The 23966-nt window shown below is 46.7% G+C and overlaps 1 protein-coding gene across 1 annotated transcript in view; it reads left to right on the plus strand.

The window, feature by feature from the left end:
* Positions 1-231: 231 nt before the first annotated feature.
* Fanca (FA complementation group A) overlaps positions 232-23966 on the plus strand; it is a 56123-nt gene continuing 32388 nt past the window's right edge. The window contains exons 1-19 of the mRNA XM_057753630.1: positions 232-310; positions 643-752; positions 1956-2049; positions 3288-3421; positions 3535-3630; positions 5555-5628; positions 8745-8857; positions 9153-9232; positions 9811-9844; positions 11082-11145; positions 11656-11768; positions 12183-12259; positions 12587-12728; positions 13052-13185; positions 17424-17534; positions 19566-19661; positions 19745-19804; positions 22458-22546; positions 23898-23958. Coding sequence (XP_057609613.1) covers positions 232-310; positions 643-752; positions 1956-2049; positions 3288-3421; positions 3535-3630; positions 5555-5628; positions 8745-8857; positions 9153-9232; positions 9811-9844; positions 11082-11145; positions 11656-11768; positions 12183-12259; positions 12587-12728; positions 13052-13185; positions 17424-17534; positions 19566-19661; positions 19745-19804; positions 22458-22546; positions 23898-23958 — 1761 coding nt within the window. The remainder of the gene's footprint in view (positions 311-642; positions 753-1955; positions 2050-3287; positions 3422-3534; positions 3631-5554; positions 5629-8744; positions 8858-9152; positions 9233-9810; positions 9845-11081; positions 11146-11655; positions 11769-12182; positions 12260-12586; positions 12729-13051; positions 13186-17423; positions 17535-19565; positions 19662-19744; positions 19805-22457; positions 22547-23897; positions 23959-23966) is intronic.

Genomic DNA, 23966 nt, shown 5'->3' on the forward strand with positions numbered 1-23966 from the left:
AAATTCTGCGCCACTTTCCCCCTAGTTGTCATGCGCCGTGGTATTGCACCAAGGCTGCCTCAAGAATCTGCCTGCTCCGCTTCCCGAACGAGCTGTGCCACAACCAACATGGCCTCAGAGCCAGTTCCGCCCTCAAGAGGCGTGGTCAAGCGTGCTTCTAGCCAATGAGCGCTAGCGCCTGGCCGTCGCGAATTGGAAAGCAGCGCGGGCTCCTGTGGCGTTCCAGTCACTATGTCGGGTTCCCCGGCCTGGGCTGCTGCTGCTTGCGATGGACCCCTGGGTCTCCGAAAGTCTTGGACCGAGCTGCTGGGTAGGTCCCGCCACCACTACCTCCGACCTCCACTTTGTCAGTGCCCAGTGTAAGCCTCCATTCTCCTGGGTCCATTCTCCACTGGCCGCCCCTTCAGGTCCAATGTGGCGCGGCCCTGCGACCTGCAGAACTGGAGTCAGCAGAGCCCCAAGTCCGCTGCTCTTAAAGCAGCATTGGGCCCCAAGCTTTCTGGTCCCAGCCGTTTGCTCGCGGCAGCGGCAGGTGACCGTCCTGATCTTGGGCAGCTCTCCCTGGGCCTCCGCTCAGGGTGTCACTTTGTGTACGTTGCGCTAAAATCTTTTGGGGAAAAAAATTATTTTTAATCTCTTTAGCGGGCAGAGTCAAGAAGCAAAAATATAATCCTGAAAGGGAACAGAAATTAAAGGATTCCGCTCTGCAACTCCTGAGATACCACCAAAATATGAATGACCTTTTACTAGAGGTAAGAGGAAGCTGGCATTGGAGCCCAGCCAGATCGTAATCTTTTTATCCTTATAAGCCTGTGTACCTGGCGAATAACTGGTAAGTGCAAACGAGGTGAGAAGAAAGTTGAGTGTACTTTATGTCTTTGGAGATTTAAGCAGTTGGGTAGTAAATGTAATAATTCTTGAAAGGAGTAAAAGAACTTGAGCCAGCTGGAAAGATGGCTCAGCACATACTGTTTTCTGTTTTATGTGTATGAGTGTTTACCTGCATGCATGTATGAACCACATGTATGCCCTCAGAAGTCAAAAAGGCATCAGATCCCCTGGAACTGGAGTTATGGATGGGAGCCACCGAGTGGGTGCGGAGGATCAAACCTTTGCAAGCACAAGCGCTCTCTCTCCAGCTGTAACGCAGCATGCTGTTCTTACAGATGATCTGAGTTTAGTTCCCAGAACCCGTGTCGGCGGCTCAGAGCCATCTGTAACTAGTTCCAGGGGATCTGACACCCTCTGCTGCCACTGTACCAACTGGCACCCCTACACACAAGCAGGTACGCTGTGCTGGCTAGGTTTCTGTCAGCTCAGCCCAAGCTAGAGTCTTCTGTGAAGTTAATCTCAAGTTAAGACTCCCCTGCCCCATTTGCCTGTGGACAAGCCTGTGCTGCATTTTCTTGATTAATGGTTGATGTGGGTGGCGCCTCTCCTGGGCTGAGCAAGCCACGGTGAGTAAGCCAGTGAGCAGCATCCGCCATGGCCTCGCCACCAGTTCCTGCCTTCAGGGTCCTGCCTTGAGTTCCTGTCCTGCCTTCCCTGGATGATGGACTACAAGTTGTTTTACGTGTTTCTTTCTTTTATCTTTTTTTTTTTGGGGGGGTCAGGGTTTCTCTGTGTAGTGGCTATCTTGGAACTCTGTAGACCAGACTGGCTTTGAACCCACAGAGATCCGCCTGCCCCTGCCCCCCGAGTGCTGGGATTAAAGGTGTGCGCCACCACCGCCCAGAGAGATGGACTACAAGTTGTAAACTGAAATAAGCCGTTTTCTCCCCGAGTTGCTTTTGGTCATGTGTTTTTATCACAACAACAGAAGTTCTAAGACACACAGACACATGAACATACAAAAACGAATTTAAAAACAAAACAAACCCAACCAAACAAAAGGAAACTTGGGTGCCCACTGTGCACTCTACACACAGTCAAGTTCTTTATGTTTCGGTTTGTAGGTAGAAGATCCACAATGTAAAAAATTGTGTCTCAGCAAACTGATCGATTGTGACAGTGCTTCAGCTGCCTCTGATCACTCCAGTTCCTTCATACGTAAGTTGCCACTGCTTTCTTTCCTTTTTCTTCTTCTTTTTGTTTTTGTTTGTTTGTTTGGTTGGTTTTTTGAGACAGGGTTTCTCTGTAGCTTTGGAACCTGTTCTGGAACTAGATCTGTAGACCAGGCTGGCCTCGAACTCACAGAGATCCGCCTGCCTCTGCCTCCCAAGTGCTGGGATTAAAGGCGTGCGCCACCACCCCCTGGCCTCATTGATGTGGTTTTTAGAGCCTTGATGATAATGGGTGTATATCATATATATATTATAAAATATGTATGATAAACATAAATCTATACCTTTCTTTTTTTAGATTTTATTTTTATGTGTATGCGTGTTTTACCTGCATGTGTGTCTGTGTACCACGTGCATGCTTGGTGCCCATGGAGATCAGAAGAGGGGTTGGATCCCCTGGGTCTGCAGTTATAGATGGTTGTAAGTCACCACGTAGGTAGTGAGAATTGAACCTGGGTCCTCTGGAAGAACAAATGCTCTTAACTGCTGAACCATTTCTTCAGACTCCCCCCGACCCTTGGGCAATTAGTTTTGGAAGTCAAATAAATCAGAAACTGATTTGCTCGTAAGCACTGCCTGTTTCTAGGTTGTCCAGAACAGTTTACTTTAAGGGTTGCAGGCCACGGACTGGATCAGGAGCCTTCTGACAGCCCGAGGGCCAGCTGTCCAGCCTCTGCCTCATGTCCAGGAGGACTGAGTGTACCTATGATCTGGGCTGCCTGTCAGGTGCAGGGCAGAGTGTCGAAAAGTCCTATCCAGTTTGCTCTTGAATGTTAGTAAGTCACTGGGAGTAAACTCATCTATAAGGTTCAAGAATTTAGGAACCGAGGGTGAAGCTCATGGCTTGACGTGTCTGCTGTGGCTGAGGCCCTGGGTTTTATCCCTGTCATGGCAAAATAAAAGAACCTATGAGTTGTGCTTACGGTGCTCCTTTGTAAGGACGATGATAAAGAAAGTTTCCTCTGTTGCAGTGGAATATCTCCATTGTGGTACGTGATGCATACATGTGTGTATGACTTTGGGTTCTGAGGTTGCCTCTAATTTTTTTGAAGACTGCCAATTTGGCCCTGAAATCATCTTCATTTTGTGTCTCTTGTTTTTTCCCTTACCTATTCTTCCCCCTTACAGATCACAATGCTACAACTTAATAAGCATTTTCAACTTAAGTCTTAAAGTTTTTCTTGAGCTGTCAGGGAAAGCCATAGCTTTGTTTTGTTTTTTAAGGTTCTGCTTTTCGGGATCAAGCCTCGAGGCTGGGAGTTCCTGTGGGGTTACTGTCTGCCAGAGTGTTCGCTTGCAGTGTGCGTCAGGTCTGCGTGGAGCCCAGCCACCCTGTGCTGCTCAGCTCGGAGCAAAGAGTGAGAGACCAGCCCCTTAAATGAGGACATGTCCCTTTTAAGCTGTTTAGGAAAATAACATACTTCTTTAGTACTTTTTTCGATAATTTTCCTTTTTTTTAATCTGTTTTTAGAAGAAGCTGTCTTCCTTGTTAGAGATCGCTCGGTATCTGTTGGCACACAATATGTTCTCCCGGCTTACCTTCTGCCAGGAATTATGGAAAGCGCAGGTAAATTTGAAGCTCTTTCACTTGGGATTTTTTTTTTTTTTTTTTTTTTTTTTTTTTTGGTTTTTCGAGACAGGGTTTCTCTGTGGCTTTGGAGCCTGTCCTGGAACTAGCTCTTGTAGACCAGGCTGGTCTCGAACTCACAGAGATCCACCTACCTCTGCCTCCTCACTTGGGATTTTTTAAAAGCAGTGTTCTGTTGGTTTGGGTCTATGATTTTCCGTAGGAATGTGGCCAGATGCCTCAGCAATTAAAGAGCTTGGAAGGAGGGTTCATCCCGTGCTCCTGAGCGGAAGTAGCGCTCCAGTACTGTGTGTCAGTTTCTACCCTGCATTAGCCGTATTTATTAGAACACGGTTCACAGCTACCTGTAACCCCAACCCTTGAAAGATACAGGCAGGAGGATCTCTGAGTTCACAGCCAGCCTGGTCTACATAGAGAGTTCCAGCACAGCCAGAGCTGCATAGTGCGACCCCATCTCCCACCAAAAAGATAGAACAGAGCATAGCATACCTAGGAAGTAGAACAGAGCATAGTATACCTAGGAAGTAGAACAGAGCATAGCATACCTAGGAAGTAGAACAGAGCATAGTATACCTAGGAAGTAGAACAGAGCATAGTATACCTAGGAAGTAGAACAGAGCATAGCATACCTAGGAAGTAGAACAGAGCATAGTATACCTAGGAAGTAGAACAGAGCATAGTATACCTAGGAAGTCAGCGTGATTCTCTTGGCTATACTATTACGAAGGCTCTTTGAAAGAACATACTTTTCTTTTAAAGACTTATTTATTTATTATGTATACAGTATGCAGTGTTCTGCCTGCATGTATACCTGCAGGCTAGAAGAGCGCACCATATCTCACTATGGATGGTTGTAAGTCTTAGTGTGCTTGCTGGGAATTGAACTCAAGACCTTTGGAAGAGTAGACAGTTCTTTGAACCATTGAGCCATCTCTCCAGCCCTGAGAACATACATACATACATATGTGTTGTTGTTTTTTTGTTTTTTCAAGACAGGGTTTCCCTGTGTAACAGTCTTAACTGTCCTGGAACTAGCTCTTGTAGTCCAGGCTGGCCTCAAACTCACAGAGATTCACCTGCCTCTACCTTCCGAGTGCTGGGATTAAAGGTGTGCACCACCACAGCCTGGCCAAGAGAATATATATTTTAAAACTACACTAATAAGAGCTACGGATATAGCTCAGATGGTAGGGCTTTTATCATGCACGAGACACTGAATTAGACCCCCAGCTCCTCATAAACTAGGCATAGGGGTACATGCCTGTAATCCTAGCGCTTGAGGCATAGATGAGGTCATCCTTGGCTGCATAGTAAGTTCCAGATCAGTCTGGACTATATGAGACCCTATTAATTATATTAGTAAGCTCTACTTGAAACGTTAAAAATATTTTAATCTACCGGGTGGTGACGGCGGTACATGCCTTTCATCCCAGCACTCAGGACGCAGAGGCAGACGGATCTCTGTGAGTTCGAGACCAGCCTGGGCTACAAGAGCTAGTTCCAGGACAGGCTCCAAAGCTACAGAGAAACCCTGTCTCGGAAAAAAAAAAAAAAAATTGAATCTTTACTGTCCATGTATTTGTATGAGTGTGCTCTTGAGCCATAGCATGTTAGAGGTCAGATGACGGTTTCCAGGTTGTGAGTTAGAATGCGTAGGGCACAGTGTGTAGAAAGGGTTGGGAATGACTTGCTGGAGACTACTGGGAGGTGGTCGGAGCTGTCAGGTGGCAGAGGAGAAGCCATGCAGGACAATAAGGGACTTGAATGCTGTTCATTCGGGAGCCTGTGATGAGTCCTTTAGGTCATGCTGTGACGCTGGCTTTCCTCTGTGGGCGCATGACCATCACCTGAGCTCATTTGTAGGAAGATGCACGCGCTGAGGTAATGCTGTTGTATTTTTCAGAACTCTTTGCTGCTTGAAGCTGTGTGGAGTCTCCATGTGCACCGTGTTGTGAGCCTACAAGAGCTACTTCAAAGGTAGTTTGCTGTGGGATGTTTGAACAAACTGTAAAGACATGTAGCTGTTTGGCCTTAATAAAGAGCAGGATGGCCAGTAGCTAGGCAGGAGAGAGTGGGAGGAGCTTCTGGTGAGAGAGGGGAACTCGGTTAGAATCTAAGTGCGTGGGATTCATCAGCAGGACCATAGGAAGTTGTGTGTACATTATGGAGGAGAGTTAACAAGCCACATGGCAGAATGTAGGTTAATATAAGTGGATTAATTTAAGTTATAAGAGCACTTGGGCCCCAAGATCCCATAATTAATAAGATGTCTCCTTGTCATTATTTGGGAGCTGGTGGTCCCAAAAGAAAGTCCGACAACCGTAGTTTATTAGTCGTTCTACATCACTTAATATCAATGGCCTTTCTTTTATTAAATAGCTATATTTTTAGGCTGTTTTAAAATTTAATTGCTTTCTTTATTGTGGGGTGGGAGGTGTATTTGCCATGGTACATGCGTGGTGGTCACAGAAGGAGTCAATTTCTCCTCCATGTGGATTCCCTGTGGGGGGCGTCAAGGTTTAGTACTAAGTGCCGTCACTCACCAAGCCAACTGGCCTGATTACATGTCCTTTTTGTTGTTGTTAATTTATCTCTTTTTATGTATGAGTGCTCTGGTGTATACCTTCAGGCCATAAGAGGACATCAGATCCTATTATTGATGGTTGTGAACCACCATGTGATTACTGGGAATTGAACTCAGCCATCTCTCCAGTCCTGATATCTCCTTATGTTTAGAGAACATTTATTGGTATTAAAGTGTCCCTTATGCATGCTTTCTTTGTTCATGCCTTGTGATGATTTTTTTGTGTATATATGTAAATGTACATGCTTGTATGTACACATCTGTACACATGTTTGTAGAAGCCAGAGTCAGTGTTGGGTGTCTTCCATTTTGACCCAGGGTCCCACTGAACTGGGAGCTGGCCAACAACCCCAGGGGTCTTCTTGTCTCTGTCTCCCCAGCACTGGGCACAGGGAGCAATTCACTGACTGAGCCATCCTGTGTTTTCAGCCTCCACGTGGTAGCGCATAATGCTTTCTGACTTCTGCCGGCATGGCGTGCATATGGCATACAGATGTATAAAATACTCTACACATAAAAAGTTTTTAAATAAAATTTAAAATAAACATAAAGTCAAACAACTTAAGGTTACTTTCAGTTATATTCCAAGATCAAGACCACCCCTGGGCTACATGAGACCCTGTCTCAGAAAACGCTACAAAAACATTAACTAAAGAGATGTCTAGCTAAACATGGTTGATCTATGTAATGATATTTATTCCTTTCTGAAATCACCTTGGGAGCCTGACTTTATTAGTCTGTGTGCGGGTGCGCGGGTGCCAAAGACTTGTGTGGGACTCCTTTCACCGCGTGGTTCCCTGGTTGAACTCGGGCTGTCAGGTTTGGTGGCAACCCAGATAAGGAGCTTTTATGACAAGACATAACCTGATAAAGATGGAATAGTTAAGCACATGGACCAGCAGTAAGATAGTCAGCAAGCTTGAAGATCTGTCCTGATCAGCAGCGGGGTGAAAGACAGCCATCTAGGCTGCTTTATTTGTTCATAAAAGCACGAGTATTGCAAGCATTTATACCTCAGGAGGTTGAGTGAAAAAGTCTCAGAAAGGCCTGGTTGCAAGACCACTGAAGTGTTTGGAACCTCAGGCCCCTCTAGTCCATTAGAAGGCTGGAGGTCTAGCGTGGGACATCAAACACAGTTGAAATATCACGAAACCAGGTGGCACTGTGACATAGTTCCCAGAAGATAAGAATTTTTTCAAAAAGTTCAATTTTTCCCTTATATCAAGAAAGAAAGAGAAAGAAAGACAGACAGACAGACCAGGGTGAATCAAAGAAAGAATAAAAGTGGAAGTATAAAAAGATGAGAAGAGCCAGGCAATGGTGGCACACCCCTTTAATCCCAGCACTTGAGAGGCAGAGGCAGGCAGATCTCAGACTTAAAGGCCTAGGCTACAAAATGAGTTATAGGACATCCAGGGCTACACAAAGAAACCCTGTCTCAGAGGAAAAAAAAAAGATGAAAGACCTAAATATGACAAAGCTTAGAGGCTAGAAAAGATTAATAAACTTAATTCCATGGAGAGTACTTCTCCGGGTATATACACATCAGGATATCAGATACAAAGAAAAAGTGGACAGGGTCAAAGGTGAAATGCACATTTTGATAATTATTAGTAGGGGCTTGCATATTCCTCTTGGTACTAGAGAGAGTAAGTTAAATTAGCAGTGCAAAGCTGGGTGTGATGCACATGTCTTTAATGCCAGCACCCAAGAGGCAGAGGCAGGGATTTCTGTGAATTCAAGGCTATCCTGGTCTACACAGAGAGTTCCAGGCTAGCCAGGTAGCACAGTGAAATCCCAGCTTGGAAACAAACAAACAAACCAGTGTTATAGCCCTGCCCAAACATGGCAAAACACAGTAAGATAAATCACCCTGAAATACTCTGCCAGGGAGAGCACTCGTAAGTGCACAAACAGAGGTTTGGGGGGTAGCTCAGTTGGTAGAGTACTTGCCCTCCGTGCCCAAAGCCCCCAGATTCACTTCCTAGCACCACTGGATGTGGTGGCATCCGGCCATAATCCTGATACTGGGAGGTTGAAGCAGAAAGATCAGAGTTCAAGGCCAACCTCAGCTACAAAGTGCGTGCAGTCTGGGCTGTATAAGACCCTGTTTCAAAAAGAGGAAAAGCAAGTACACAGAATTTTTGAACTAGAGCAGAAAGTGCAGGTCCTAACAGTTGTTAGAATAAATGTAAAAGGTTGAAATCATTCAAAATAGGTTCTCTACCAGCAAAGCATTTTTTGTTGTTGTTTTGGGGGGACAGGATAGGGGATGAACCTGTTAGTGATTATTTCATTGTCACTGAGCTACTTTTTAATTCCATTATTGATTTATTTTTGTTGTTGTTGTTAGCTCTTACATCTTAAATTAACCCATTTCTATTAATCTGTGTATAGCCACGAGGCTGTGGCTTATGGGTGAGGTTCTGACGTCTTTCTCCTTCGACAGCTACATGGCATTATTCTTACCCAGCCAATATTTCCAGCCTTGGTTTTTTTGTGTCCTCAGCCATCCTGACATGCAGGCCATGACCACGTGGCTCTTCAGGAACCTCTGCGCTCTGTGTGAACAGATAGAAATGCCAAGCCCATCCTCTGATGCCACTAAAGCCATGCTTTCTGGTATGTTCATAGCAGGCGGGTTCCTGGGGACAACTAATCTTCTTGACCCTGGGGTCTAAAGCAGTCTTCCCATTCCTGTGGGCCTAGGGCCTAGCCTGAGATAAACTCACCAGGCCAACCATGGACGTCTGTTTTCCTGAGTGGCAGGAGCTGGGTTTTCCCTTGGGTAGCCCCAGCTCCTTTTGCTAAGTGATAGATTGTACTGCCAGCGGATGTGACACCAACTCAAAGATGAGAAGCATTTGCTCTGGACAGGCAGCTTGTGGGTTTCTTTGTTTTGTTTTTAATCTCGCAGGTTTTGTGCAACTGTTGGTTTCTAGTGCATTTCCGCAAAGCTCAGAACCAAGACTTGGGGAGCCTGAAAAGATGACCCAGGTACGAAAGAAAATCAAGACTGGAAGAGAATTAGACTTTTTTTGGTGGTGTGTGTTGGGGGCGGGGGGGGGGGGGTTGTTTGTTTTTTCAAGACAGGGTTACTCTGCATAATCCTGACCATCCATAAACTCACTAGTAGACCAGGCTGGCCTCAAACTCAGTGATCCTCCTGCCTCTGCCTCTGCCTCTGCTGGGATCAAAGGCGTGTGCCACCACACCCAGCTTAATCTTGACCTTCGGATCTTCCTAATTCCACCTCCCAAGTGTGTTGGAATGAATTCTGACTATACCACCATTCAACTTTGCATCATGCTGAGACAAAGACTTGTCTCTTTTCTAAGATAATCTGCCCGCCTGCCTGCCTTCACTCCCCCCCCCCCACACACACACCCTCAGCAGAATTTACCTGCGTTGTTAAGGGAATGAAGAAGAAAGTCCCAAGAGTGGGCAGGGTTCCGAGGGAAGAACACCTTTTAGGCACTTTCTTATTTTGCTTCAAGCTAACAAGACATTCTCCTGTGTATTGCCAGCATGAGACTGCTTGAAAATTCCTGAGACAATTTCCTTTCTGTTGGCAGGTTGCTACTGACGTCCTGCAGAGAATGCTGACTTGTAAGTTTCTGTGCCAGCCCCGGCTATAACTGACTAATTTGCTTAAGAGCCGTTCTAGCAGGTTCCAGTCTTTCCACCTGAAGCTACCCACTTCTGCTTCACTGCCTCCAGAGGCCCTGTTTACTTCATATATGTAGTGTGAACGCCCTTCTCTCTTTTTGGTCTGGCTCTCAGTTCTTCCTCATGATCCCATGTTTAATTCATTTTTTATTAATGAATTATTTGTTTATTTTGAGACAGGGTCTGACTTTGTAGCTCTGACTGGCCTGAAACTCACTGTGTAGATTAGGCTGGCCTCGAACTCACAGAGATCAGTCTGCATCTGACTCCTGAGTCCTGGGATTAAAGGCATGCAACACAATGTCCAGCTAATTTTTTCAATTATTATCCTTATTATTTTTACTATATATGGGTGTTGGGGGAGGCTGCTTGCGTTCCCGGCTACCCAGACCCGGAATAATTACACAAAACTGTATTAATTAAAACACTGGCCAATAGCTTAAGCATATTTCCGTCATACTTTTATATCCTAAACTAACCCATCTCCATTAATCTGTGCATCACCACGAGGTTATGGCCTACCAGCAAAGTTTTGGCAGGCTTCAGGGCAGGCATCTGTCCCCAATGGTGACAGCACATGACTTCTCACTGACTCCGCCTTCTTTCTCCCAGCATTCAGTTTAGTTTTCCCACCTAGCTCTATTCTGCTAAGCCACTGGCTGAAACAGATTTATTCATTAACCAATAAAAGCAAAGCATAGACGGAAGGACTTCCCACACCATCTGGGTACTCTACCTGTGTGTATCTCTATGCAGCGTGTGTTCCTAGTACTTCCAGAGGCCAGAGCAGGATATTGCTCCCTCTGCAAGTAGAGTTACAGTTATGAACTGCCATGCGGGTGCTGGGAACTAATCCTGGGTTCTCTGAGGAGCAGCCAGTGCTCTTCATTGCTGAGCCATCTTTCCCGGCCCCATGTTTGCAGAGTACTAACCTGGTGTGTTCAATTCGTAGCACCACGTACAGCATTTATGTTCTGCATGTTCTCCTGAACTTTAGGCTTGCAGATCTCAGTGTCTGGTGGCACTTAGGTGCTGGGTGTACCCAATGTCATCCGAGGAGATTCTGGACCTTCAGAGACCCATGGCAGAAATTGGTCTGCTGACCGAGAGTGCTCTGGGTGACACAGGACAGGCCATGGGGCTGATGCTTGTTTTCTGTCCTGTGTTCTGTTGTCAGTTGCACTTGATACCCTGGACGCTGGTCCACAGGTGACGTCGGCTCACCAGGCAGCGAGGGGCTGGTATGTCTGCGAGACCTGCTATTGTTCATGTGAACTGTATGCTCGCTTCACTGGGAAGCCTGGGTTCTTAAATGCGGCAACGGTATCAGTAGCCAGCTGGGTACTATCTGCCGGTTGACGGCTTTGGGGGAGATTGTTGCCAAAGCACCGGGAGGTCTGTCTAGCCTTCTCTGAGATCCTGTTTAACCTCCAGATCTCTAGGGTGTGGGATCCTTCAGCCCCTATTTTCTGTCGTGTGCCCAGTGTGACCCCCCTTCCACGTGTCTGTTTCAGCTTTGGTATGCAGCACCAACCTTCCTAATCTGTGTCTAATCGCCTGCTTCTGGACTCTTGACACCCTCAGATCCTCAGATAACTCTCCTCTCTCTTGTTGAAACTACATATCCCTGCATTCATTTGCTACCTGTGGCCGTGTGGCCTGGCAGAGAAAGTGCCTCCCTGGCTTGAAGGCGGGTGCTCCAGGCGAGGGACCTGTGCTTTCCTCCTTGGACACCCCTATGCTATTTGTAGGTTGAGTGCATACTCTGGACATGTATGCTGTGGTATGATCGGAGTGGATTCTCACAAGAGGTTCTTCAGCCACACTCTAACCCAGATTCTGACTCACAAACCCGTGCTGAAAGGTAGGTTACCATACTGCGCCTGCAGTCCCCTGCACACTCTGGGGTCTCTTCCCCTATACTTCGGGGAAACTCTGAGAGAGATACCAGTGATCCTTAGGCAGATTTGTGGCTCTGAGCCCTGTGGGTTAAATAGAGCACTTTGAGACCCCTTGAGATAATGACAGTTTACCCCAGAGCCCAACAGCCTTGTTTTCTGGAACCAAAATTCCTCTGACACTGAAGGGTGACCTCAGTTAACAAAGGAAATGACAGTGTCTGCAATAGTTGGGAAAAAAATTAAAGCAGGGTTGTCTTTTCACATTGGAAAAAAACTTTCTTTTTTCATTTTGTTTCACATTTTAAAAAAATGGGTTTTTGTTTGGTTGCTTTTGTTTTGTAGTAAGCTCTGACTTGAAGTTTGTTTTTCCCGCGCAGTGTCTGACGCCATTCAAATGCAGAAGGAGTGGAGCTTTGCAAAGACTTGTCAGGAGCTCACCACTCTGTACTGCAGGGTGAGTGTTGGGTCCCTGCATGGGGATTTCAGGTTTAAGACCAGATCAGACTGGTTCCTGTGAACACTGCCCCTGTGAGGAGGTTCAGGAGTACCCAGCAGGCACAACTGTCCTCGTCTGGATTGCAGTTCAGGATCAGGAGGCTGACCTTGTCCTTGGGCAGATGAGGATGCTTCCAGCCAGTGCTGACCACTACAGAGAGGAGAAATATGGCGGCCACTGTTAAGGCTCCTCCCCAGTCTGCACTTCTCCGGTGCTGGAATGGATGGGCTAGAGTGAGCCGAGGGGCCGGTTGCCTGTCTGAAGGAGCTAAGGAGTTAATTTCAGGTCTTGGTGATGCTGGGTCCAGAGGAGTCGGTTGGCCGTTTGCGGGAAGTCCTGGAGTCGCAGGAGGTGAACTGGCAGTATGTGCTCTCCTGTCTGTCTACACTGGTTGTCTGCTTTCCCGAGGCACAGCAGCTTTTTAAAGGTACGTGTTCCTGGGAACCCCACGATGCCTTGAGCACACGTACGTGTTACCAGCATGCTCATGTCAGCTGAATCCCAGTCAGTAGAGGCTTAACACATTAGTGATGCCCTTCACTTACTTAGGACGTAGTAGAACCTTGACTGTCTGTCTGTCGATGTTGGTGCTACTTCTGTGAGTCTGAGGCAGTTTGTGTCCAGCATGGGCTTGACTGGCTATCTAAAACTTGTGTTTGGGTGTGTGCATCCTCCCAGCTCAGATACTCGAATTTTGTGAGTGGGCTGAGCTGCCCTCACCTGCCTTCTGACGATGTCATAATCTCGCAGACTGGGTGGCCTCTTTGATGGCCCATGCCTTTGAGAGCTACCACCTGGACAGCATGGTCACTGCGTTCCTGGTTGTGCGTCAGGCTACTCTGGAAGGCCCCTTTGTGTTCCCATCCTACGCAGACTGGTTCAAGGTGAGTCACTGGGGACGTGGGTTATGACAAACTGATGTTCCAGAGGACTCAGGGGAGGGCTCTTGGCATCCTGTGCTGTGTTCTCTGTGATAGAGGAGTCAGTTTGGCGAGCTTGGTCAAGACTTAGAAGTTTTCTCCTATGCTCTGCTCACAGCCCAGAGGCTCTATGTTCGTCCTGGAGGAATCGCCTGTTTGCTGGACTTTCTAAGATGGGAAACTGTTCAGCAGAGTAGAAGCAGTGGCTGTTCCTTTGTGCCTCTTTCTTCCGTGAAAGTTCTGAGACATGTGCCTCTTCCTTGCGTGACCCCCATTCCCCCCCTTCTGCTTTTGGCTGCATCCCCTTGTTTTTGGCTATACTGTGCTCCTGAGCCTGAGAGCGATCAGTCTTTTTTTTTTTTTTTTTCTTTTGAGACAGGGTTTCTCTGTAGCTTTGGAGCCTGTCCTGGAACTCCCTTTGTAGACCAGGCTGGCCTCGAACTCCCAGAGATCTGCCTGCCTCTGCCTCCCAAGTGCTGGGATTAAAGGCGTGCGCCACCACCGCCCGGCTTTGGGAGGACTTTGAAAGTATGGGATCTCAGGTCATCCCAGGCTTGCTGAGTCTGTGCTCCCAAGGTAAAGTCTGGAGCGAGATCCTTGGCCAGCTGGTATGAGTACAGGTTTAGGCCAGGGTGTGGTGTGTGTGTGTGTAAGAGTGCAGATGCTTTCCACCATGGGTTCCAGGTGTGGTGTGTGTGTGTGTGTGTGTGTGTGTGTGTGTGTGTGTGTGTGTGTAAGAGTGCAGATGCTTTCCACCATGGGTTCCAGGTGTGGGGGGTGTGTGTGTGTGTGTGTGTGTGTGTGTGTGTGTGTGTGTGTGTAAGAGTGCAGATGCTTTCCACCATGGGTTCCAGGAATCAAACTCAGGTTGTCAAGTTTGTACAGCAAACACTTAGCTGCTCAGGCATCTTGCCAGCCCTAAATTAACCATTTGTTTATTTAATTATTATTATTTATTAGCAAATAATAATTATTATTATTTTGAGACAAGGTCTCTCTGTAACTTTGCCTAGCCTGGAGCTCACTATATAGAACAGACTAACCTCCAACTCTCAGAGATCTGGCTGTCTATGCCTCCTGAGTGCTGGGATTAAAGGCATGTTTAAATTAATTTTATTTCTGTGTGTGTGTGTGTGTGTGTGTGTGAGTGAGTGTGAGAGAGAGAGAGAGAGAGAGAGAGAGAGAGAGAGAGAGAGAGAGAGAGAGAGAGAGAGAAACCTTTGCCATGGTGTGTGCATGCATGGAGGTCAGATCATGGCTCTCAGGGGGTCTGTTTGCCACTTTTGAGGCAGTTAGACCTGGGAGGGTGGAGCCTGAAAATGAAGTGGCGTGAAGTCTTAATGCAATAGCTAACTTACTCAGCATTAGACAGTTTATACCCTGAGGGTTAAGATGTCATGGGAGTAAGGCTCTATGTAACCACAAGGACAAGCTGCAAAACATGGACAAGGCGAAAACATGTTTTTCCCTAGAAGCATATAAACAGGTAACAAATGCCAGTTGTAATGAATTATTAAAGTAAGCCCACTCTTGTCTGCTCTGCCTGGGAGTACATGAGTGCACATTCCAAGAACAACTCCATGCTGTTGAAGGAACTAAGGTCGCAAAGATTCTTGTCTTGTTTTCTTGTAAGCCCTTGCAGTTCCCACATGAGTCCATTCTTTTTTGCGGGCAGTGGGAGGGGGAGGTTTTCGAGACAGGGTTTCTCTGTAGTTTTGAAACCTGCTCTGTAGCTTTGGAGTTTGTCTTGGAGCTCGCTTTGTAGACCATGCTTGCCTCAAACTCACAGAGATTCACATGTCTTTGCCTCCTGAGTGCTGGGATTAAAGCCTTAGTCTTGGCTCAGCTGTTAAAGGCTAGGGTCACAACCGAATCCATTCTCGGACTGACGTCCGATGCTTTCCTGCCACATTGTGTGATCTGAGAGTTGAACTCAGGTTGTCAGTCTTGTGTACAAATGCTCTTACTGAGCCATGTCACCTGTCCTGATCTGTTGTTTTTTAAATTGGTGTCAGCCATGTTGCTTGGATCTTAATCTATATATATATTTAAAACTACCAATGTGCGCCACCCCTAATTTTATTTATTTATTTATTTTTATTTTTTTTGGTTTTTCGAGACAAGGTTTCTCTGTGGTTTTGGAGCCTGTCCTGGAACTAGCTCTTGTAGACCAGGCTGGTCTCGAACTCACAGAGATCCGCCTGCCTCTGCCTCCCGAGTGCTGGGATTAAAGGTGCGCGCCACCACCGCCCGAAAACTACCAATGTGGGACTGGAGAAATGGCTCATCCATTAAGAATGCTGGGTACTCTTCCAGAGGTCCCAGGTTCAAGTCCCAACACCCACATAGTGGCTCATAATCTGTAATGGGATCTGATGCCATTCTGATGTGTAGACATGCATACAAAGCACCCATATACATAAAATACATAAATAAATATTTTTTAAAAAAAGAATTAATGTAAGTCACGGTGTGATGGCATTTGTCTTTAATCACAGCACCCAAGTAACAGAGGTAGGTGGATCTCTTGAGTTTGAGGCTACCTAGTGAATTCCAGGTTAGCCAGGTGTGAGGCCTTGTCACACATATACACCAAAAAACAAAACAAAACAAACCCCCAACAAAACCCTATTAATGTTGTGTATGTATTTGGTTGCTGACATTGTCTTTGTACCATGCAGCCCCTGGCCCGCTCAGCTTTGAGTCTGGATCCAGGGCTGTTGAGCTGCTTCCCTTGCCTCTGCAGACCGTGTATGTCTCTGAGCTGCTTCCCTTGCCTTTGCAGACCGTCTGTCTCTGAGCTGCTTTTCCTGGCTTCAGAAACTAGCATGGCATTATCAGCAATTCCCTTTCTTGTGGAATGGTGTCTAGTTTTGTTGTTTGGATTTTTTTGTTTTATTTTTCAAGACAGGGTTTCTCCGTGTAGTCCTGGCTATTTTGGAACTCACCCTGTAGACCAGGCTGGCCTTGAACTCAAGAGATCCACCTGCCTCTGCCTCCCAAGTGCCGGGATTAAAGGCGCGCACCGCCACCACCATCTGGCTGAATGGTGCTTAGTGTCTGCAGTCAAACATGAAAAAGAATTGTCTGATCTTGACAACATGTATGCTTCCCCAAAACGATTGCAAGGCTTCATTCAGTTCACTTGCCTTTCAGTGTTTGGTCCCAAACATGCATTGCACATGGCCAGCATAGGAAGAGTTTATGTGGTTTGCAGGGGTTGGCAGTTCTCACATGTGGACATTCTCTTTGCACGCTCTTGTATGACAAACTCAGCATGGTGATTGACTTAAAGTCTCTGCTCCCTCACCATGTGCCTCAGCCCTACCCTATCCCAGCATCTTTATAGCGGGGCTGCCTCTGGCTCGACCCTTGTTCTGTGACTCAGTGTCTTTGGTCAGGGTCAGGAGGCAGCACTTTGTACCTTTTCCTTGGCTGCCTATCATGTAATGACATTTCTGATTTTGGTGAGTTTGGAGACAGAAATTGATGTGTTCAGCAGAGTCTCAGCTGATGAAATGAACATGTTTGTTGAGAGCCTTAGCCTGGTGGACAGATTGTGCTTCTGATAGTCACAGGGTTCCAATCTTACTATTTTTGTTTTTCTTTGTTTCTTTTGTTAACTGTTTTTGGGACAGGATCTCACGTAACCCAGGCTGGCCTCAAACTCACTATATTGTTGAGGATAAACTTCACCTTTTCTCCTTCCTCCTCCACCTCCAGAGTGCTGGAGTCCAGGCTTGCACCACCTCACCTGTTTCTCTAAGGGTTGCTGGGGATTGAACTCTGGCACTGTGCATGCTTGACAAACGCTCCACCTACTGAGCCAGCTCTATCCGTACCTCTCTCTTGTTCTTGTTGTTTGTTGTCTTGAGACAGGGTCTCATTCTTAGTACAGTCTGGCCTGGAACTCACTGTGTATCCCAGTAACAATCCTCCTGTCTCAGCCTCCAGAGTTGTGGAATTAGAGACCCGAGCCCCCACATTCTGTCCAGAGATACTATTATTATTTCCACAGTAGTCGTAGCTTTTCCTCTGATAAACTTGGCCATCTGTCACAGTTTTAAGTCTGAACCAAAGTTACTTTTCTTTATTTCAGCAGCAGTCTTTGGGGCAACCATAGCTACCGAGCTCTTTTTAGACAGCACAGCCCACAGGGTGGGCACCTACTGAGCAGTACCTGATGTGATCTCTCTCTGCAGGAATCCTTTGGGAGCTCACTTGGCTACCACAGCTGCAGCAAGAAGGCCCTGGTTTTCCTCTTCAAGTTCCTGTCTGACCTTGTGCCCTGGGAACCGCCTCGGTACATGCAGGTAAGGAGCCAGCAGCTGCATCCTGCAGCGTTCTGCTCATGGTGTTCTATGTGCAAGGGTCACACAGCTTCCTGCAGATCACCCTGAGCCAGGACTGGTTTCTGTCCTCCAACAGACAGTTTATTGATCATTCAATGCCCGGCATTGGTGTGCAGTGAACCAGCACAGGTACCTAATAGTACCTATACATCCTCCTCAGGAGAAGCAAGTGTATTCAATCAGTGTGCAATAAAGTACCTGCCTCATAGGCTCTCAGAAGGATGAGCAGGTCCAAGGGGGTCTGGAAAGATGTTTGGGGAAGTGAGTGTAGGAGGTTCTGTTTTTACTTTAATAGACTGATATGGTTTTATGGCATTTGAATTTCTGGGTCCTGGACAGATGGCTTAGCAGTTAAGAACACTCACTGTCCTTCCAGAAGACCTGGGTTCAATTCCTAGCACCCACATAGCTGCTCACAACTGGTTATAACTCAAGTTCCTAGGGGATCTAGTGCTCCCTTCTGGCTTTTGCAGGCACCAGGCACACACATGATGGGCTGACATACGTGCAGACAAACCAGCCATACTATTAAATTTACTTAAAAAAAAAAAAAAAAGTCTGGATAGAGAGATCTCCAAACTTACAATCATCATTTCTTTCAGATTTTTGTTTTGTTTTTTTAAAAAGGCTTTGTATAAGTCCACTGTTGGAGTACTTGTAACAAGTTGTGGTGGTGGCCACTATAATCCCAGCATTTGGGAGGCACAAGTAAGGTCACTGTCATTTTGAGGGAGGTTTGCTCAACAGAGGTTCTGGGACAACCAGGACTACTTTGTGAGACATTGTCTCACAACAAGAAGACAAACAAATCTTGAAGCCAGGATAGTGGCACAGTCCTGTAGACACAGCATTTGGGAGGCTAAGGCAGGAGAATTATAAGTTCTAGGCCAGGCCAGTCGGGGCCCCAAAGCAAGACCCTGTCTCAGATTCCCAAAAAATCTGAAGCTAGGCACAGTGGTAATAGTCTCAGCTACTCCAGAGCCTGGGCATGAGACTCCAGGAACCCAGGAGTTCAAATCCATCCTGAGGAACAGTGAAATACTGTCTCAATGGAGAAAGGAAGGAAGATTTTTTTTTTCTTTTTATCAGCTATCTCCATTCCCCCCACTTATCTGGGGGCTGGGTACCTGGGTAACATCTCTTGATGTTTTCACTAAGAAGTTTGATTTGCATTCCAAACTAAACAGGGATATGTGAGCCAAGGGAAGGACAGACTCCAGTCATCCTGGGGAACTAGAACTGAACCTGTCGCCTTGCCCCGAATCTAGACCCCTGTCTTTCTTGTGCGCTGTTGTTTGTGGCCAAGCTAACCATTTTTAAGACTGACATGTGCCAGTATAGATAGTAGAGCTGTGACCACCACCACCACCCTGCCACGCATACACCTGCTGTTGAAGTATCTGTCCTGAGTTCCTCCGAGTCTCCCAGCCTCCAGCCCCGAGAAGTGAGAAGTCTGGACACTGAGAGCCTTTCCTTCTACTCTCTGGGTCTAACCAAAGATACAAGGAACGTGAAGTCATTTGTGCAGACCTGCAAGCAAATTCTAGCTGTGTCTCCTCTTATTTCCTGCCTTTTGAACTTGCGTCTTGTTGTTGAGCACGACAGCCTGGCTCTCCCCGGCCTCAAGTTCTTTAAACCTGGCACCTGTGGTCAGTTTAATTTTCTCCCTGGTAGGAAGGGCAGCCTTCTCCTGTGGGTTTGTTTGAGACAGAGTATCACTGTATACCTCTAACTAGCCTTGAACCTGCTATGTAGACCAGGCTGGCCTTGAACTTGACATGATCTTTGCCATTGTCTACTGAGTGCTGGGATCACAGGTGTGTTATCATTGCCACACCCATCTTCTTGTGGGTTTTGGTTTCAAAAAATTACATGTCTTGTGCCTGCTAGCGGACATCTCTTATTGTCGCTGTATTCATTGTTGTGTGCTACTCTTGTTCTGGTGAGAAGCTCTAGGATATGCTGATATTGCTGCACTGTGTTCTCTTGTAGGTGCATATTTTCCACCCACCGCTGGTCCCCAGCAAGTACCACTCCCTCCTTACAGACTATATCTCGTTGGCCAAGACGAGGCTTGTTGACCTCAAGGCAAGTCTGCCCACTGCTCTAGCCCTGGCCTGGAGTACCCAGTGTGTGTCTTTGTGGTCACATGTTGTTTATCCCCTTTGAAGGTTTCCGTAGAGAACCTGGGACTCTACGAGGATTTGTCCTTCTCTGGGGACGTTGCTGAGGTAATGTGTACCAGGCTTTTGTTTTTAGGCACCAACTGGTTCCCAGATCATGACAGAGATTCATCATAATTTTTGACTGCTCGGCCTAGCTTAGGCTCATTTCGGGCTAGCTCTTTTAGCTTAGCCTGTTTCTCGTTATCTACCTTTGGACTCAGGGATTTTTCCTTTTTTTTCTTCTGTATATTTTTCTTTCATTTCTTCTTATGTCTGCTGCCTGGCTGGCCTTGGGCATCTCCCTCACTCTCTCCTCTCTTTTTCTTCTCTGTCGTTCCTTTCAAGCTTTCATTTCTCGTATTTATTCTCTCTGCTTGCCAGCCCCACCCATCCTTTCTCTGCCTAGGCCAGTTCAGTTCTTTATTAGGTCAGGTGCCTTAGGCAGGCAAGGTGAAACAAAGGCAGCATGAACAAATGTAACACACCTTTACACAGTTTAAATAATATTCTGAAGCATGAACAAATGTAACACACCTTTACACAGTTTAAATAATATTCTGAAGCATGAACAAATGTAACACACCTTTACACAGTTTAAATAATATTCTGAAGCATGAACAAATGTAACACACCTTTACACAGTTTAAATAATATTCTGAAGCATAAACAAATGTAACACACCTTTACACAGTTTAAATAATATTCTGAAGCATAAACAAATGTAACACACCTTTACACAGTTTAAATAATATTCTGAAGCATAAACAAATGTTTAACTTTGCCTAGTTAGAATAATATTCCACAGCTAGGCAGTGGTGGCTCATATCTTTAATCTCAACATTAGGGAGGCAGAGGCAGGCAGATCTCTGTTAGAGGCCAGCCTGGTCTACAGAGTGAGTGCCAGGACAGGCTCCAAAGCTACACAGAGAAACCCTGTCTCCAAAAAAAAAAAAAAAAAAAAAAATCCACCACAGTAATGAATGTTGGTTGACCCACAGTCTTTGGTTCGCTTGTCTTTTGACTTGAGTGATTTGGCTTCCAGAATCCTCTACTTGGTTCATCTCCAGTGAAGCTGGGTTGCTTGCCTGTTTTCCTGAAAGTGTTTTGTCTCTACTGTCCCTTGGAATCTTTGTAGACAACACCAGCAGAGGAGAGTGGCCATGTTCAAAGACAGGCCTGGGCCACAGTGGATTCTCCTCAGGATTTTTTTTTTTTTTTTTTTTTTTTTTTTTTTTTGGTTTTTCGAGACAGGGTTTCTCTGTGGTTTTGGAGCCTGTCCTGGAACTAGCTCTTGTAGACCAGGCTGGCCTCGAACTCACAGAGATCCGCCTGCCTCTGCCTCCCGAGTGCTGGGATTTTTTTTTTTTTTTTTTTTGGTTTTTCGAGACAGGGTTTCTCTGTGGCTTTGGAGCCTGTCCTGGAACTAGCTCTGTAGACCAGGCTGGTCTCGAACTCACAGAGATCCGCCTGCCTCTGCCTCCCAAGTGCTGGGATTAAAGGCGTGCGCCACCACCGCCTGGCAGGATTTTTTTTTTTAAGATTTATTATGTATACAGTGTTCTGCCTGTGTGTATGCCTGCACACCAGAAGAGGGCACCAGATCTCATTACAGATGGTTGTGAGCCACGATGCGGTTGCTGGGAACTGAACTCAGGACCTCTGGAAGAACAGATCAGCCTGTGCTCTTAACCTCTAAACCATCTCCCCAGCCCTCTCCTGAGGATTTTTTAGTTTACATGGGCTTTTACTAATTTTATTTATCTAATTTTTATTCTTGTGTGTGTGCAGCTGAGCATGCTTTAGAGGATAACTTGAGGGAACTGTCTCTCTCTTCACCTAGCAGGTCCCAAGGACTGAGCGTAGTTTGGCGGCTTGGTGGCAGGCACCTTACCTACTGCACCACTTTGCTGGCCCATTTTTATTTTTTATGACATTGTCAGAGGGATGGGGTGTGCATAAGTGTGTGCAGAGGTCAGAGGTCAACTTGTGGAGTGTTTTCTTCACATGGATCCAGGGGTCTCTAGGATTCACAAGCCTGCGTGGCAGACGTCACCCACTGAGTCATTTTGCCTCTCTCTCTGTTTCTCCCATCCCTTTTTTTTTTTTTCTTTTTTTTTTTTTGTTTTTTTGAGACAGGGTTTCTCTGTAGCTTTGGAGCCTGTCCTGGAACTAGCTCTTGTAGACCAGGCTGGCCTCAGACTCAAAGAGATCCTCCTGCCTCTACATCCTGAGATTAAAGTGCTGGGATCACGGCCCAGCCATCCCCATTTTCTTTGTGACAGGCTCATGTGTTTCAGGCTGGCTCCAAACTCTTTCAATCTCTGTGTACTTGGATCACAGACATTTGCCACCACACCTAGCTTTGAATTTTCATAAATTTTTTGAAATCTCAAAGTGAAGTCTCTGTTGTGGCCCACCTCAAAGCTTTCTGCCATCTCCTCCCCTGGAAGAGCAGCAGAGGAGAGGTAGAGAAACGGCTCGTCCTAGACAGAGGGGTTAGGGAAGTGGGACTAGCTGACCCCAGGGCCCATGTGAGTGCCAACATCAGGACCTGGAGTTTGCGACTGCTCCAGGTTGTACAGTACCCATCTCACTTATTACCTCTAAAATGTCCAGGAACTCGTGCCAGCAAGGGGCAGCAGGTTGGTGCCGGGCTGGTATGCTTGCTTCCTTGCTTCCAAATCTTCATTCTTTCTCATTCCCTCCCTGTATGAACTAGCCTCAGAGACAAGCGATGCGGGATGTCAAGAAGGCCATTGTGGTGTTTGAACAGACAGGGAAGATCCCAATGCCTGTCCTGGAGGCCAGGTAGGAAGCAGTTGCTATAGAACACCTGCTGGCTATAGCATGTCCAGACATGGCCGCGGTGCCATTAGCATGCTGGGACTCCTGAGCCTATCGACCTGGATCACAGGATCACATGGGGATGGAGGTGTGCTGTTCTGACACAGACAGGAGTCAGTGTGGATGCTGTTGTCAAAGGGGAGGTCTCGAGGCAGCCTAGAGCGAGGGTGGGTCTGTGTCATCTACTTTTTGTTTCAAGACAGAGTTTCATTGAGCAGCCTTGGCTGTTCTGAAACTCTCCTTGTAGACCAGGCTGGCTTCGAACTCGCTGCCTGCCTCTGTCTCTTGGGTGCTAAGGTTAAGCGCATGTTCCACCATGTTCACCTCTGTGACAACATATGGTACCCTCAGTCTCTGAAAAGAGCAATAGATGGTACCTATCTGAAGCCGTATGGGAATGAAGGATTACTGAGTTTAGCAACAGATTTTTAGTTAGTGCTTCTGAGGTGACCAATGTGGAGCCATGCTAGGGAATTGAGTAGCTTTATTGAATTCTTTGTGGTTCCTGAACATCTGTCAACATTGGTGAACTGAACCCAGCTCATGGAGTTTTGAGATCACTTCCTAGCAGAAAGCTCATGGTGGCCTCATTGCAACCCCTCATAGCCTTAGATTAACCTGGGTTCCATGGCTAGCCCTGGGGAGAGTAAACATGGTCCAGATCTCATGGACCATAGGCTCATTGGTATCGCAGTGTGCCTTTGCGAGAAACATCTTAGAACGGTGAAGGGAAAAAAAAGACTTAAAAACATGATCAAACCCAGCACTTGGGAAGCATAGGCAAGCAGAGCTCTGCAAATTTCAGGCCAGCCAGAGATACACAGTGAGATGCCGCCCTAATAGCAAAACAAAACAAAACTCGCATGATGAATATGATTGTCCACCCTGGCCTGGTGTCACCCACCAGGTGTGAACTCCGCACCTGAGGGATGGGTGCAGGTAGAACAGGAGTTTGGGATTTTGCTGCATAGTGAGATTGAGGCCAACTGGGGCTGCCCCAGACTCTGTCGTTAAAAAAATGAAATTAAAGAGAACAAAAATGAGGCCAGGCGGTGTTGGTGACGGTACACACCTTTAATCCCAGAGGCAGGCGAATCCCTGTGAGTTCGAGGCCAGCCTGGTGTACAAGAGCTAGTTCCAGGACAGCTAGATCTGTTACACAGGGAAACTCTGTCTCCAAAAAAACCAACAAAACAAAACAAAAATAAATGAAAGCCGTGAAATGAGCACTGCCCCCTGGGCTGTGAGTGGCCTGGTGGGAGATGCTTCTCTCCTGCGTTCCCTCGTTATCGTGTGTCTGCCTTTCTGTCCGCAGCATATTCAGGAGGCCCTACTACCTGTCACGCTTCCTCCCATCCCTGCTCACGCCGAGAGTGGTGAGTGT

Source organism: Chionomys nivalis, chromosome 21 (genome assembly GCF_950005125.1).
Source record: "Chionomys nivalis chromosome 21, mChiNiv1.1, whole genome shotgun sequence".
NCBI classification, from domain to species: domain Eukaryota; kingdom Metazoa; phylum Chordata; class Mammalia; order Rodentia; family Cricetidae; genus Chionomys; species Chionomys nivalis.